Raw genomic sequence first — 17,614 nt, 5'->3', positions numbered from 1 at the left:
GGAGAAGTGGTTTAAATATCATCCTCCCATAGAAGTAAAAGTAGATGCACCTATTAAAGTTGAAGAAAAAACTATCACTTATAATGATCCCGTTGCTCCTACTTCTTATGTTGAGAAACCACCTTTCCCTGTTAGGATAAAGGATCATGCTAAAGCTTCAACTGTGGTTCGTAAAAGCAATATTAGAACTTATACACCTCCTGAGCAGATTAAAGTTGAACCTAATATTGCTATTGTTAAAGATCTCTTGGTTGATAATATTGATGGGCATGTTATTTATTTCTGTGGTGAAACTGCTAGAATTGCCAAACCTTGTGCTAAAGATAAACATAGGCCTGTTGTAGGCATGCCTGTTATTTCTGTTAAAATAGGAGATCATTGTTATCATGGCTTATGTGATATGGGTGCTAGTGCTAGTGCTATACCTCATGACTTATACAAGGAAATTATGCATGAAATTGCACCTGCTGAGATAGAAGGTATTGATGTTACCGTCAAACTTGCTAATAGAGATACAATATCACCCATTGGAATTGTTAGAGATGTTGAACTCTTGTGTGGGAAAACTAAATACCCTGCTGATTTTCTTGTTCTTGATTCCCCACAAGATAGCTTTTGTCCCATTATATTTGGTAGACCCTTCTTGAACACAGTTAATGCTAGGATAGACTGCGAAAAGAGTGTTGTTACTATTGGCTTGGGTGATATGTCTCATGAGTTTAATTTCTCTAAATTTACTAAACAACACCGTGAAGAGGAATTACCTAGTAAGGATGAAATTATTGGTCTTGCTTCTATTGCTGTACCTCCTAGTGATCCTTTAGAACAATATTTGCTAGACCATGAAAATGATATGTTTATGAATGAAAGAAGGGAAATAGATGAAGTATTCTTTAAACAGGAACCTATCCTGAAACACAATTTGCCTGTTGAAATCCTAGGGGATCGTCCTCCACCCAAGGGTGATCGCGTGTTTGAGCTTAAACCGTTGCCTGATACTCTTAAATATGCTTATCTTGATGAAAAGAAGATTTATCCTGTTATTATTAGTGCTAACCTTTCAGAGCATGAAGAAGAGAGATTATTGAAAACTCTGAAGAAGCATCGTGCTACTATTGGATATACTCTTGATGATCTTAAGGGCATTAGTCCCACTCTATGTCAGCATAAAATAAATTTGGAAGAAGATGCCAAACTAGTTCGTGATCATCAACGACGGCTGAATCCTAAGATGAAAGAAGTGGTAAGAAAAGAAATACTAAAGCTCCTGGAGGCAGGTATAATTTATCACGTTGCTGATAGTCAGTGGGTAAGTCCTGTCCATTGTGTCCCTAAGAAGGGAGGTATTACCATCGTTCCTAATGATAAAGATGAATTGATTCCGCAAATAATTATTATAGGTTATAGGATGGTAATTGATTTCCGCAAATTAAATAAGGCCACTAAAAAGATCATTACCCCTTACCTTTTATCGATCAAATGCTAGAAAGATTATCCAAACATACACATTTTTGCTTTCTAGATGGTTATTATGGTTTCTCTCAAATACCTGTGTCAGCCAATGATCAATCAAAGACTACTTACTTGCCCTTTTGGTACTTTTGCTTATAGACGTATGCCTTTTGGTTTATGTAATGCACCTGATACCTTTCAAAGATGCATGATGGCTATATTCTCTGACTTTTGTAAAAAGATTTGTGAGGTTTTCATGGGCGATTTTTCCGTCTATGGATCCTCTTTTGATGATTGCTTGAGCAACCTTGATCGAGTTTTGCAGAGATGTGAAGAAACTAATCTTGTCTTGAATTGGGAAAAGTGCCACTTTATGGTTAATGAAGGTATTGTCTGGGCATAAAGTCTCTGAAAGAGGTATTGAAGTTGATAAAGCCAAGGTTGATGCTATTGAAAAGATGCCATGTCCCAAGGATATTAAAGGTATAAGAAGTTTCCTTGGCCATGCGGGATTTTATAGGAGGTTCATTAAGGACTTCTCAAAAATTTCTCGGCCTCTGACTAATTTATTACAAAAAGATATACCATTTGTCTTTGATGATGATTGTGTAGAAGCATTTGAAATACTTAAGAAAGCATTGATCTCTGCACCTATCATTCAGCCACCTGATTGGAATTTACCCTTTGAAATTATGTGTGATGCCAGTGATTATGCTGTAGGTGCTGTTCTACGGCAAAGAGTTGATAAGAAATTAAATGTTATTCAATATGCTAGTAAAACTCTAGACAATACTCAGAGAAACTATGCTACTACGGAAAAAGAATTCTTAACAGTTGTATTTGCTTGTGATAAGTTCAGGCCCTATATTGTTGATTCTAAAGTAACTATTCACACTGATCATGCTGCTATTAAATATCTTATGGAAAAGAAAGATGCTAAACCTAGACTTATTAGATGGGTTCTCTTGCTACAAGAATTTGATTTGCATATTGTTGATAGAAAAGGAGCTGAGAACCCCGTTGCAGACAACTTGTCTAGGTTAGAAAATGTTCTTGATGACCCACTACCTATTGATGATAGCTTTCCTGATGAGCAATTAAATGTGATAAATACTTCTCGTACTGCTCCATGGTATGCTGACTAAGCTAATTATATTCTGGCTAAATTTATACCACCTAGTTTCACATACCAGCAAAAGAAAAAGTTTTTCTATGATTTGAGACATTACTTTTGGGATGACCGACATCTTTATATAGAAGGAGTAGATGGTGTTATTAGACATTGTGTACCTGAGCATGAACAGGAACAGATCCTACGCAAGTGTCACTCCGAAGCTTATGGAGGACACCACGCTGGATATAGACCTGAAGGAAATATGCCCTAGAGTCAATAATAAAGTTATTATTTATTTCCTTATTTCATGATAAATGTTTATTATTCATGCTAGAATTGTATTAACCAGAAACATAATACATGTGTGAATACATAGACAAACAGAGTGTCACTAGTATGCCTCTACTTGACTAGCTCGTTGATCAACGATTATGCAACTACCTATTAGTGTCACTAGTGTTTCCTAGCCATTGACATGAGTTGTCATTTGATTAACGGGATCACATCATTAGGAGAATGATGTGATTGACTTGACCCATTCCGTTAGCTTAGCACTCGATTGTTTAGTATTCTGCTATTGCTTTCTTCATGACTTATACATGTTCCTATGACTATGAGATTATGCAACTCCCGTTTATCGGAGGAACACTTTGTGTGCTACCAAACATCACAACGTAACTGGGTGATTATAAAGGTGCTCTACAGGTGTCTCCGAAGGTACTTGTTGGGTTGGCGTATTTCGAGATTAGGATTTGTCACTCCGATTGTTGGAGAGGTATCTCTGGGCCCTCTCGGTAATGCACATCACTATAAGCTTGCAAGCATTGTGACTAATGGTTTAGTTGCGAGATGATGTATTACGGAACAAGTAAAGAGACTTGCCGGTAACGAGATTGAACTAGGTATTGAGATACCGACGATCAAATCTCGGGCAAGTAACATACCGATGACAAAAGGAACAACGTATGTTGTTATGCGGTCTGACCGATAAAGATCTTCGTAGAATATGCAGGAGCCAATATGAGCATCCAGGTTCCGCTATTGGTTATTGACCGGAGACGTGTCTCGGTCATGTCTACATAGTTCTCGAATCCGTAGGGTCCGCACGCTTAAAGTTTCGATGACGGTTATATTATGAGTTTATGAGTTTTGATGTACCGAAGGTAGTTCGGAGTTCCAGATGAGATCAGGGACATGACGAGGAGTCTCGAAATGGTCGAGACGTAAAGATCAATATATTGGACGACTATATTCAGACATCGGAAAGGTTCCGAGTGATTCGGGTATTTTTCGGAGTACGGGAGAGTTACGTGAATTCGCGGGGGAGTATATGGGCCTTATTGGGCTTTAGAGAGAAGAGAGAGGAGAGGCTGGGCGCCCCCCAAGGCCTAGTCCGAATTGGACTAGGGGGAGGGGCTGCGCCCCCTCCTTCCTTCTCTTCTCTCTCCCCTTTCCTTGACTCCTACTCCTACTACTTGGAAGGGGGGGGGGGGAATCCTACTCCCAGTGGGAGTAGGACTCCTCCTAGGGCGCGCCATAGAGAGGGCCGGCCCTCCCCCTCCTCCACTTCTTTATATACGGGGAGGGGGGCACCCCTTGGAGACACAACAATTTATCATTGATCTCTTAGCCGTGTGCGGTGCCCCCCTTCACCATAGTCCACCTCGATAATATCATAGCAGTGCTTAGGCGAAGCCCTGCGTCGGTAGAACATCATCATCATCACCACACCATCATGCTGACGAAACTCTCCCTCAACACTCGGCTGGATTAGAGTTCGAGGGACGTCATCGAGCTGAACGTGTGCTGAACTCGGAGGTGCCGTGCGTTCGGTACTTGATCGGTTGGATCATGAAGACGTACGACTACATCAACCGCGTTGTGCTAATGCTTCCGCTTTCGGTCTACGAGGGTACATGGACAACACTCTCCCCTCTCGTTGCTATGCATCACCATAATCTTACGTGTGCGTAGGAAAATTTTGAAATTACTACGTTCCCCAACAAGAACTGCACATAAGGTATTGCAATCTGGTTTTTATTGGCCTACTCTCTTCAAGGATGCCCGAAAGTTTGTCTTATCTTGTGATGAATGTCAAAGAATTGGTAATATTAGTAGACGTCAAGAAATGCCTATGAATTATTCACTTGTTATTGAACCATTTGACGTTTGGGGCTTTGGCTATGTGGGACCTTTTCCTGCCTCTAATGGTTACACACATATTTTAGTTATTGTTGATTACGTTACTAAGTGGGTAGAAGCTATTCCAACTAGTAATGCTGATCATAACACCTCTATTAAGATGCTTAAAGAAGTTATTTTTCCGAGGTTTGGAGTCCCTAGATATTTAGTGACTGATGGTGGTTCACATTTTATTCATGGTGCTTTCCGAAAAATGCTTGCTATGTATGATGTTAATCATAGAATTGCATCTCCTTATCACCCACAGTCTAGCGGTCAAGTAGAATTGAGTAATAGAGAGCTCAAATTAATTTTGCAAAAGACTGTCAATAGATCTAGAAAGAATTGGTCCAAGAAACCTGATGATACATTATGGGCCTATAGAACTGCATATAAAAATCCTATGGGTATGTCTCCGTATAAAATGGTTTATGGAAAAGCATGTCACTTACCTCTCGAACTAGAACATAAGGCATATTGGGCTAATAAAAAGCTCAACTATGATTTCAAACTTGCTGGTGAGAAGAGGTTATTTGATATTAGCTCACTTGATGAATGGAGAACCCAAGCTTATGAAAATGCCAAGTTGTTTAAAGAAAAAGTTCAAAGATGGCATGATAAAAGAATACAAAGGCGTGAGTTTAATGTAGGTGATTATGTATTGCTATACAACTCTCGTTTAAGATTTTTTGCAGGAAAACTTCTCTCTAAATGGGAAGGCCCTTACGTTATCGAGGAGGTCTATCGTTCTGGTGCCATAAAAATCAACAACTTCGAAGGCACAAATCCGAAGGTGGTGAACGGTCAAAGAATTAAACATTATATCTCAGGTAATCCTATAAATGTTGAAACCAATGTTATTGAAACCGTAACCCCGTAGGAATACATAAGGGACACTTTCTGGAACGTTTCAGACTCCGAAAAGGAATAGGTATGTGGTACGGTAAGTAAACCGACTCCAAAACAGTTTGTAAGGCAATATTTCTCCGTTTTGGAATATTTAGAAAAATAGAAAAATAAGAGGCAGTCCGGGAAGGACACGAGGCCTCCACGAGGGTGGAGGGCGCGCCCCCTACCTCGTGGGCACCTCGTGTGCTCTCTGGACTCCGTTTTCTTGCACGATACGTATTTTGGTCAGTAAAAATTCATTATATAATCTCCCGAAGGTTTTCACTCCTGTATCACGCAAATATCCTCTGTTCTTGTTTTGAGCTGTCCTGCTGCAGATTAGAGCAACATGTCGTCCCAGGATTCGAAAGGAGAAAGCTATGTGGATGATTACCTTGCAGATCCTAAGGTCTATGGAGATGTGGAGCATTGTGGTTGGACTACTGAGGAAGAAGAGGACTATGAACCCAAGGGAAAGGAGGAGACGAGCTCAGATGAAGATGAAGTCCCATTACCTCAACCTGGGGACATTCATGTGGAGTTCAAAAAGTCAAGCCTCCCTGACAGGGCAAAGAAACTAAATATCGAGTTTATCCCTTTTCGTCTCTTGCAGGAAAACAAGAAGGAGCTATGCAAAAAGATATTAACCCTGGAGCAGGAGATTGATGACTTGAGGGATCAAAATTCTGTCCTCAAGCGCAAATTAAGGGAGAAGCCTATGCCATCAATTAAACCATCACCCCCACCTTCTTCATCAACAAAGGAAACATAATGACATGGGTATGGGCACTCCCCTTGGCAACTGCCAAGCTTGGGGGAGATGCCCTGGTATCGTATCACAACCACATCTCCTATCTTTACCGTTTTTCTTAGTTCGATCCTTTTAGTAGTATCTTAATCTAGTAGAATAAAGTTTATGGCATGATCTAGTTTTGAGTTTTGCTTTATGATCTCTCTATGTAATCGAGTCCGTGAGCTATATATAATAAAGATTAGTGTTGAGTCAAGGGCTTGATTATTTTGCTATGATCTTGAGTGAATAAGAGAAAAAGAATAAAAAGAAATAAAGAGATCATATTGATCTTATTGAGAGTAATGACTTCACATAGAAAGAGTAAGATTTTTAAAAATTGTTGGGAGTTGGCAAACATAGCTTTGGTCATCGTTGCAATTAATAGGAAGTAATAAAGAAAGAGAGGTTTCACATATAAATATACTATCTTGGACATCTTTTATGATTGGGAGCACTCATTAAAGTATGACATGCTAAAGAGTTGATGTTGGACAAGGAAGACAACGTAATGGGTTATGTTTTCTTATATCTGAGATAAGTATATTGTCATGGATCATCCAACATGTTGGGCTTGCCTTTTCCCCTCATGCTAGCCAAATTCTTTGCACCAAGTAGAGATACTACTTGTGCCTCCAAATACTCTTAAACCAGTTTTGCCATGAGAGTCCACCATATCTACCTATGGATTGAGTAAGATCCTTCAAGTAAGTTGTCATCGGTGCAAGCAATAAAAATTGCTCACTAAATATGTATGATTGATTGGTGTGGAGGAAATAAGCTTTATACGATCTTGTGATGTGGAAGAAATAAAAGCGATGGACTGCATAATAAAGGTCTATATCACAAGTGGCAATATAAAGTGATGTTCTTTCGCATTAAGATTTTGTGCATCCAACCCTGAAAGCGCATGGCAACCTCTACTTCCCTCTGCGAAGGGCCTATCTTTAACTATTATCTTCTACCTTATGTAAGAGTCATGGTGTTCTTTAACTTTCCTTTTTACATTTTATCCTTTGGCAAGCACAATATGTTGGAAAGATCTTGATAGATATATCTAATTGGATATAGGGGAGCATGAGTTATTATTGTTGACATTACCCTTGAGGTAAAAGGTTGGGAGGCGAAACTATAAGCCCCTATCTTTCTCCGTGTCCGGTTAAAATTCCATAACCACAAGTATTGCGTGAAGTTTAGCAATTATGAAAGACTAAATGATAGTTGAGTATGTGGACTTGCTAGAGAGCTCTGACATACTCTTTCTGATGTTATGATAAATTGCAATTGCTTCAATGACTGAGACTATAGTTTGTTAGTTCTCAATAAAGTTTCTGATTCATACTTTTGCATTGTGAATAGATTATTACTTGAGCATAAGAAATCATATGACAATATCCATATATGTTGCTGTTATGAGAATAATCATGATGCCATCATGTCCGTATTTTATTTTATCGACACCTCTACCTCTAAACATGTGGACATATTTATCGTTACCGGCTTCCGCTTGAGGACAAGCGAAGTCTAAGCTTGGGGGAGTTGATACGTCCATTTTGCATCATGCTTTTATATCGATATTTATTGCATTATGGGCTGTTATTACAAGTTATGTCACAATACTTATGCCTATTCTCTCTTATTTTACAAGGTTTACATAAGGAGGGAGAATGCCGACAGCTGGAATTCTAGGCTGGAAAAGGAGCAAATATTAGAGACCTATTCTGCACAACTCCAAAAGTCCTGAAACTCCACGAAAGTTATTTTTGGAAATAATAAAAAATACTGAGCAGAAGAAATACGTCAGGGGGCCACCACCTGCCCACGAGGGTGGGGGCGCGCCCTACCCCCCAGGGCGCGCCCCCTGCCTTGTGGGCCCCCTGTTGGCTCTCCGGTGGCCATCTTCGGCTATATGAAGTCTTTCGACGAGGAAAAAATCATAGGCAACCTTTCGGGACGAGACTCCGCCGTCACGAGGCGGAACCTTGGCCGAACCAATCTAGGGCTCTGACAGAGCTGTTCTGCCGGGGACACTTCCCTCCGGGAGGGGGAAACCAACGCTCCTCTCATCGGGAGAGGGCAATCTCCATCAACATCTTCACCAGCACAATCTCCTCTCAAAACCCTAGTTCATCTCTTGTATCCAATTTTTGTCTCCAAGTCTAGGATTGGTACTAGTAGGTTGCTAGTAGTGTTGATTACTCCTTGTAGTTGATGCTAGTTGGTTTATTTGGTGGAAGATCATATGTTCAGATCATATATGCATATTAATACCCCTCTGATTATGAACATGAATATGCTTTGTGAGTAGTTACGTTTGTTCCTGAGGACATGGGAGAAGTCTTGCTATTAGTAGTCATGTGAATTTGGTATTCGTTCGATATTTTGATGAGATGTATGTTGTCTAGCCTCTAGTGGTGTTATGTGAACGTCGACTACATAACACTTCACCATTATTTGGGCCCAGAGGAATGCATTGGGAAGTAATAAGTAGATGATGGGTTGCTAGAGTGATAGAAGCTTAAACCCTAGTTTATGCGTTGCTTCGTAAGGGGCTGATTTGGATCCATATGTTTCATGCTATGGTTAGGTTTACCTTAATACTTTTGGTGTAGTTGAGGATGCTTGCAATATAGGTTAATCATAAGTGGGATACTTGTTCAAGTAAGAACAGCACCCAAGCACCGGTCCACCCACATATCAAATTATCAAAGTACCGAACGTGAATCATATGAATGTGATGAAAACTAGCTTGACGATAATTCCCATGTGTCCTCGGGAGCGCTTTTCTCTATATAAGAGTTTGTCCAGGCTTGTCCTTTGCTACAAAAAGGATTGGGCCACCTTGCTGCACTTTATTTACTTTTGTTACTTGTTGCTCGTTACAAATTATCCTATCACAAAACTATCTGTTACCACTTATTTCAGTACTTGCAGAGAACACCTTGCTAAAAACCGCTTATCATTTCCTTCTGCTCCTCGTTGGGTTCGACACTCTTACTTATCGAAAAGACTACGATAGGTCTCCTATACTTGTGGGTCATCAGCCACATATGTGACCAAGACGATGATGCCACTGCTGGAAGGACGCAGACGAAGAGGCGGCAAGAGCATGAGAGCTGGCAGAAGTGGTGGCAGCGGAAGGAACACAAAGCCAGTCAACCTCCCAAAGGCCCTCTGACTCACGGTGCCGGAGGCCAGCACCAACCAAAGCCTTGGTGAGACGATCCTGAATGGAGCAAGAGTCGGTATCAAGAATGACACGACAACCAGAATCAATAAGTTGGGTAGCGGAAAAAAGATTCATGGTAAGGCGAGGAACATGTGAAACACTCGGAACAGAAAAAGATGGAGTGGAAAGAATACCACGACTAGCAACAGGAAGAGATGTGCCATCGGCAGTAAGAACATTAATAGGCGAAACAAGAGGTCGGAGAGAGGATAACACGGAACAATAAGAAGACATATGAAAGGAGGCTCCAGAATCCAGAACCCACTAAGATGTACCTGACTGTGTAGATGCCTGTGGTGGTGAAGAAGGGGATGCAGTCACAGCAGCAGCAGTCGATGAGGAGCCTAAGGAAGCAAGAAGACGCTTGAGGCGAACAATGTTCTGGTCAGTGAGTGACGGAGTCGAGGAAGACACATGAGTCCCGCTGGAGGAGGAGCGCCTCTGATCTCGCTTCTTTTGGCGACAATCAGACTCTGGTTGACCTGGCCGGGAGCAGTAACCACAGACGGTGTCAGGGCGCGACATGCCCTTCTCAGCATAAGGAGGACGGCTCACCCCCCCTGGAGGAGTAGGCAGGAGCGGCGGAGCAGTGAGGCGAGCAGACGACACAGGAGCCCGGGCGGCCAAAACTGACAGAATCAGAAGCAACCCAGCAGAGCGAAGGCGGGTCTTCTCAGCACGAAGCTCAGCAAGTATCTCTGAGATAGGAACACGACCACGAGCAAGCAAGTGAGCACGTCGAGGCTCAAACTCAGACCGGAGACGAGATAAGAACTCATGGACCCGCTGAAACTCCTGATCAGACCGAGTAGTCTGACAGCAGCGACAGGTACCACAAACAACTGTCCGAAGAGAGTCAAGCTGGCGCCAGATGGCAGAGCATTGTGAATAGAACTCATCAACAGAAGAATCACCTTGCTGGAGGGCGTGCTCCTGGTGCACCACAGATAGGTAGAGAGCATCACCAGAGGGATGATAGCGCTGACAGAGATAAGACCACATCGCTGCAACTGTGCCAAGTCCCATGAACTCCGAAGCAAACCGAGGGAGGACACTCGTAGTGAGAACAGCAGCAGCTCGAGCATCATCATTGCACCACCGAGTGTAAGCTGACAGATCATCCTGGTACACAGAGAGAGCATCGGAATAAGCGGATACCTGCTGATCATAAGCATCAACCGCAGCATCATCCAGAGCCTTGGCAACATCCCGGTCAGCCTGAGAAGCATCAGCAGCAAGGACCGGTAGCACTGGTGGGATTGGGGCCACTGGCGCAACCGGGCATGGCGGACAGGGGACCTCGCCAGAGAGAACACCCCATAGAAGGAGTCCACGCATATGGATGCACATGAAGCCCACAAACTCAGCATAGTTGGTGCCATCAAAGATCACCGAGCACCGAGGGACCGCGACATAGCCCGAAGAGGATATGAGGAAGTCACTCTGCAGCTGTTGTTTTGGAAGCCAACGGACCCAGAAGAACTCGATCTGGATCAGGATCAAGCAGGATCGAGGGGGTCGAACACCCACTCGATGGTTCGAGCGCCCGCTCGTGGGAAAGTCCCACACGCTCGCGGGAGGAGCTGGAGAGAGCGCTCGCTCGCGGGAGGGGGATCTATCCAAAGGGGATCGAGAGCCCGCAGCTCCCGCAGCGGCCGGGCGAGCAGCAGCCAAGCGGGCAGCGCCTGCAGCACGGAGGAGGTGAGAAGGGCAGCGCCCGCAGCAGCCAGAGGAGCCGAGCGAGGCGGGCCGGACAGAGCTGGATCAGCCGAACGAGACGGCACAGAGCAGCGGCCAAGCAGGGCAGCAGCTGGACAGGAGCAGTGGGAAATGGCAGCAACAGCGACAACCGGATAGAGCAGCGGCCGGACGGGAACTGGACGGAGAGGCAGTGGCCAGATGGCCGGAGACAGCCTGCGGCGGCCGGAGGCAAGTAGGCTAGGATCGAGATGCACGGAGTTGCAACGTGCGGGAGGAGGGAGCTAGCCTAGCAACTGATACCATGTTAAATAATGGACAACTGCATTCACAGAAGGGCCAAAGGCCAATACATATACATGTGTATGGTAAAATGCAAGAAACCTCTTATACAATGGGGATAAACCGAAAAGGGCTATACACATCTAACAAGTTTCACGCCTTCGACTTCCTCTTCGAAATCACTGGCCACGAGGCCACGACACTCTTGTCGTTTGTGACTCTAGCACTATGAGCCTATGACTGTAGGGATGTTTGAGTATAGTGTCTACCTTATCTCTACAAGACAACCACCCAAAAAAACCCTTGTATATAGTGTCTTAGATTCGTCTAGATATGGATGTATCTAATAGTAAAACACGACTTGATACATCGGTATTTAGACAAATCTAAGACAAGAATTTTGGACGAAGGGAGTATAAGGCAGGGAAAATGATCAAACCACGAAGTAATAGGTGGCAAATTTAATTATCCTCCAAATTCTGCTATATTCACCTTCCCATACTTTGTCATGCCTACCTATTTAGCAGACAAGTTTATGATGTCATGGAACAACATAGGATTCTGCTACCCACCAACGATTCCATGTGTAGGCTTTGAGTCAGCTGCCCTCATAACCTTTTGGATTACATCCTTAGATTAGTTAATATTTGTGTTAATAATTAGGACATATTTAATTGTTTAGTATGTTTGAACCCGCAACATTTTCACACTGATGCCGTCACTGCTGCTACCCGGGATGAATAAATTCATATCAGTAATTCCACCCGACAAGGGTGATGTGTTGATTGTGCACTAACTGGCCGTGTATAAGGACTGTAATTCGGGTACATGAGAAATACCACGTGCAGTCTAATAAAAAAAACCTTTCAGCATTTTTGTTTTGCGATGCGAAATTCATCAAAACTTGAATGCTGAAAGATCGCGGAAGCGAAACTGAAACTGAAACGGAAAGGGCTGAATTCGGGTGGTAATTCTCTCCAGTCTGTGTTGGGACTCGCAGAAGCTAGCGGGAGGTTGATGATAATTATTCCAATGCAGCTTTGCCCAATCATTCCCACCTGCTTAATTAGCTACTCCTAGACTACTAATTGATGAGTGGCTGCAGCTAACAAATTTTTACTCCCTCCTTCTCATAATATAAGAGCGTTTTTCACACTGTATTTTATTTGTAGTGATCAGAGCACATACATACTAATTTAGATGACAACGTATATCTCGACCGGGCCTTTTGTCGTCACCATAAATGTGGTCTAATTTATAGCATGTGTGCATGGGATCCGGTATTCCGATCCATGCAACAGCGATCTTCTAACAGAAACTGGGGCGTCAAGCTCGCCGTGCTCCGAAACCAATCCACATTTTTGTCCGCATGGAACCTGCTGTGCTTAATTTGGTGATTTAGCCAGTCATAAAGATTTAAAAAGTCAGCAGAAGATTTGTATCAATCAAGAAGCACGTATTTGGAACTGGGTGGTGAAGGATCACATGGGCACAAAGGGTATCACAAGATCACATGATTCCAGTAGAAATACCACATGATCGAAAAAATATATGCACTAACAGATTTGACTTTTCTGCCACGTCAACCAGGACGGGTGTACCATGCCTATCAAAATCGTGATTAATTTTGTCCCAACCGCCAACTAATAGAAAGCGGTAGTTTTTTCTTAAACATATTACGTGTAAAGTGGTAGTTTTTTTGTCCAAATTTGAAAATTGGTAGTTTTTGGGATCCTAACTTGAATTGTGGTAGTTCTATGTTATTTACTCTTCCTACCGGTGATGAACCAGGACTGCTTCGTCGATAATGCTGTTGATCTTGGTTGTGAAGCCAGAGATTTTCTTTCCTAATTTAGGTTTGCATTCCCGACAGTTAAATAGTGCATCTACAGTATTAAGACGGTAGGAAGTTTAAGTGGCCTAGAATTTATTTGTTTGTTTCTTTTTTCGAATTTGAGGGGTTGGAACACCCGGTTTCATAATTCAGAGCATCTCTGGTCCTTTCTCTAGATCTTTAACTCCCTGAAATCTAAACTTTCAGCTAGTTCCCACCTAACCATTTCCTTAGAAGTTTAGTTCTAAAAATTTGAGGAGTTACTCCTCAAACTTCTCCCCACCTCCTTAAATTTGAGCAGTGTAGATGCTCCTCCATGACGACAGGCACAGGGAAGACTTGAACCTGCGACGAACAAGGCCCCAACGACGACGTTGGCTATAGGCATGCTGACGAAGCATGACAAGACAACGTATGCAATAATTCCCTCGTCGATAGCCACGACAACAACCTCGGTGATGGCAACAATGACGGCAGTGTCAATGACCTCTGATTGCTCTGGTACTAGAGGTGGTCAGGACGGCACATGTCATTGTGTGTAAGAAGATTTAGTAAGTTAAATTAGAGTACAAGGACCACTACTGTAAAAGGACCATTAAGAAATGTATACTACTGCAAGCCGCACAAATCACCTCTTAAGTTTAATCATCAGATTTTTCGCACGACATGTTTGCATTATACTTCTCTGGCCTATTATGAGTGTTGGGCTGTTGGCTAAGAAGAAAGACTGGCATAAAACGATCAAACACGGGGATTATCTTCATACAAGAGTACTAAGGACCTGCAATTCAGGGGGTCAGACAAGGTTCACCCCGTCCCCCGCGTCGCCTAGGAGGCGACTCGGGGGAACCCTAGCCCGCCGCGCCGCCACCCCCTCTCCCCGGCTCCCCCTGCCGCGCCGCCGCCGGAGGAAACTGCCGGGCGAAGCCCGCGCGGCGGACGGCGGCGGCGGGGCTTCCCGCTCGCGCGCGCGGCGTCGTTCCCGACGGCGAGGGCTCCAGGTGGGGGAGGCTCGGCCTCCGGCGCTGCGGCCGTTGCGGCGCTCCCCGGCGGCCCTCGGCTCCGTCTCGCGCTCCTCCTCCGTCAGCCCTTGCAGCGCCTCCTTGGCTGGCGGTTTTTTCGGCCGTCCGGCCGATGCGGCGGCGCCGGCGAGTCCTGTACTCTCGGCGCGTCGGGGTGGGGTGGCAGCCCCCCTCCTGCTTCTGGTGGTGGGTGGAGTGGCGTGGCCTGGAGCTTGGCCGGCCGTGGCTGCGGCGTAGGCGTGCGGGTGCTTAGGCGCCAGATTTGGTCCGCGCCCGATCTGGCCCGCCGGCTTCTGTTGGCGGCGAGGAAGGTGGATCTGGCGTGGTGGTGACGCCCCCTAGCGCCGTCGCCGTGCCTCCCCCTCGCCTCCCCTCCCTCTGCCGCCGCCTGAGGGCCTCCCAATGATGGTGGCGGCGGGATGGGCACGGTGCAGCCGGCGGGCTGTGTCGGCGGGCTCGATCTGTCCCGATCCGTGCTGGCGCCGGTCCTTGGCGGCGGCCCCTCTCCCTTCCATGCATCCCTTCCCAGTCCCCGGTTCGGTTTGGATCTTGCCGGATCCACCTCCGGTGTGTTCTGGTGGAGCAGATCGGTGTCCGGGGGAAACCTTGGCTGCCTTAGGCTGACCGGCAGCGGCGACGCCGATTTTTGGCGCCGCTTTCCTCCTTGGGGGCGTTGCTGAGGGCACCATCTCTCCTCTCCAACCCATGTCCGGGTGAAAGCCCAAGATCCGATGCGGATCGGGCGTCGGCGGCGTCCTGTGCACCGTAACCTTCCTGGAGGCGACGCCAAGGACATTGGGATCAGATGGAAGGGTCTGCTGGTGAGGGGTGGGGGTATGCTGCCTCCCTTCGGTGGAGCGGTGTTTCGGTCTACATATTCTTGGCGGCGGCTCTTGGCGGCATGGAGTAGCGGAGGCTTGGCATCAGATGTGTGGTGACGGACACGCGCAGGAGGTCGACGCTGTCTGGCGTCGTGGTGGCGTCGGCGGCAGCGAGACCGGGCAAGGCCGTTACAACAGTACAGCTCTGAAGATGGATATGTGGTAGGTGGTTGTGGCGGCCTCATACCGGCGGGCGGCCTGGTTGAGGAGCACGCCGGACTGGTAGGTGCCCATACCCGGTAGGCGTCCAGGTTGGGACCTCAGGTCTTAGATGTTAGGTTTGGCTGCGAGGTCTGTTTGGTATTAGGCCCAGACCATCAGCGCCCCTTCATCAGTTAGATAGGAGTAGCGACAGAGGTTGCGAAGATGGTGGCTTTGGTCTTACTGTTGTACGACTTTGTAAGGTTTTGTGCTAATAATTAATAAAGTGGCCGTATGCATCGACTGCAGAAGCCGGGGGTATTCCTCCTTTTCGAAAAAATACAAGAGTACTAATATTGAACCGGCTTGTGTTTGAAACAAAAGGAATTACCAAAAAGAAAAACAGAGAACTACAAGAAGAAAAACAGATAATTACACAAGAAGTAGAATAAACTTGCAGCATTCTCTTTGAAATTTCGGGAGTGTACATATAGTAAAACCCAGATGAGGAACCATCACCATTACTAACGAACTAGATGATTTTTTTTTCTTACAAAAGGAAGAACTCCAAACTAATTATCCAAATTAAAGTTTATCTCTCTGAGATTTAGTGTAATCCATATGGGGGCCGGACGGTTGGACCAAAGGTGAGGAGACACAAGTTCCTCGCTGCTGTTATCATCCAAGTTGAGAATTCCCATATCACGGCGATTATTCTGAAGTCCCATTGTCCAATATCTGCAATCGTCGGTGAAGTAGGCATGGTTTGCCTTAAGAGCCGGGTATTCTTCGGTACTAAGACAAAGCGACTGATTATGCCCAAGGAACAACGCATGGCCGCGCAAGCAACTGGTTCTCTCGAGTTCGTTCGCCACGGTATCAACTTTATATACTCTAATTTTGCCGGTAATCCAAAACACAGATGACTGGGGCGTCTCTCCTAAATCACAACCCCCAAATTTTCTCCAAACCTGTAGAAGATGACCCCATGGGGCTTGTATGATGTACATACTAATAAGATATCTATAAGTCAATGGTCCCTCCATAATGATCTTCATGGTGGCCACAGGGGCGGGGCTGGCAAGATCGAAGCCATGGATTTCTCACTTGGAAGTCACCGCATGCATGAGGCCATTCTTATACATGCAGTCGTCATAGGAGGTGTGTGGTGGCAACCAGGTCCAGCTCTCGGCCCCTACCCTTGCAAAGGAGAGCTGGCGAGACGGGTTGTGGATCAGCACCACAATGTGTCCTCCTGCTGCTGCTGAGGATGAGGATGCATCATCATCGGAAAGAGGAAACACAAAAGCCTTGTGATGGAGCTGGTGCCGCAGCTCGCTAAGAGCAAGGTTTGCTGGCAGAGCGAGAACAGTATGTCTAGTGTGGGACGGGTATCTGTACATGTGGAGGACGCCGGAGTCATCGTATACGGGGCTCACCTGCCGGATGGTGATCACCGACGGGAGGGCGATCTGTTGACCGGTGATGGGGTTGAGAAGGTGCATCTCGGATCTGTCGTCGACCGTAACCAGCAAGCCCTGAGGGGAGGACCCGATCAGAGACCTGGTGCGGATGGGCGGGTCCGGGAGGGTCAGCCTGTACGCCTTCTTCTCCGCGAGGCTGTAGAGGCGCGCGGTGCTCTCGCCGTCGGACTCGGAGGTGTAGAGCAGACATGGCGTCTGGGACTGGTTGTACAGCCCGTGGTTGCGCAGGGTTTCGTAGGCGAAGCGCCAGGAGGAGCATACGGAGCCAGCACGCAGGAGGTCGGGGATTTCAAATGCGGCGAAGATGGCCATCAAGATCTCCTGCGGCAGATTCGGCGTGGTCTGGATCCTCCCGTCCTCCATGGAAAGACGTACGCACGAATTGCTAATAAAGCTTTGATTGACGGAGAAGATCATGCAGATTATCAGCAGCTAGCCGAGGGTGACGCAGCAAATAAATCTGAATCCAGCAGAAACCACGCCTCGAATTGTGGATCGCTGGGAACTCGCGTACGCTGCAACAAACATGCATGAACACGATCCCGGCGGAGGAGTCCTCCTGTTCAGCGCTAAGCCCTGAGTTTTTTTCTTTTTTTGACAACCCGATGAGGTATTTCA

General features: G+C 45.6%; 1 protein-coding gene across 1 annotated transcript; it reads right to left on the bottom strand.

Moving 5' to 3' along the window:
- Positions 1-15,949: 15,949 nt before the first annotated feature.
- On the bottom strand, positions 15,950-17,359 carry LOC123038953 (uncharacterized). Its single transcript, XM_044462320.1, has one exon. It carries the CDS (start codon positions 17,357-17,359, stop codon positions 16,616-16,618), a length of 744 nt encoding a protein of 247 aa, XP_044318255.1. The 3' UTR covers positions 15,950-16,615.
- Between the last annotated feature and the right edge of the window lie 255 nt (positions 17,360-17,614).

Source organism: Triticum aestivum, chromosome 2B (assembly GCF_018294505.1).
Source record: "Triticum aestivum cultivar Chinese Spring chromosome 2B, IWGSC CS RefSeq v2.1, whole genome shotgun sequence".
Taxonomy (NCBI): Eukaryota; Viridiplantae; Streptophyta; class Magnoliopsida; order Poales; family Poaceae; genus Triticum; species Triticum aestivum.
Note: the sequence above shows the minus strand (reverse complement) of the source record. Positions and strands in the feature narration are given on the sequence as shown.

Coding starts and splice junctions, on each gene's coding strand:
- LOC123038953 (XM_044462320.1), bottom strand. CDS start 17,359: ATGGAGGACGGGAGGATCCAGACCACGCCGAATCTGCCGCAGGAGATC.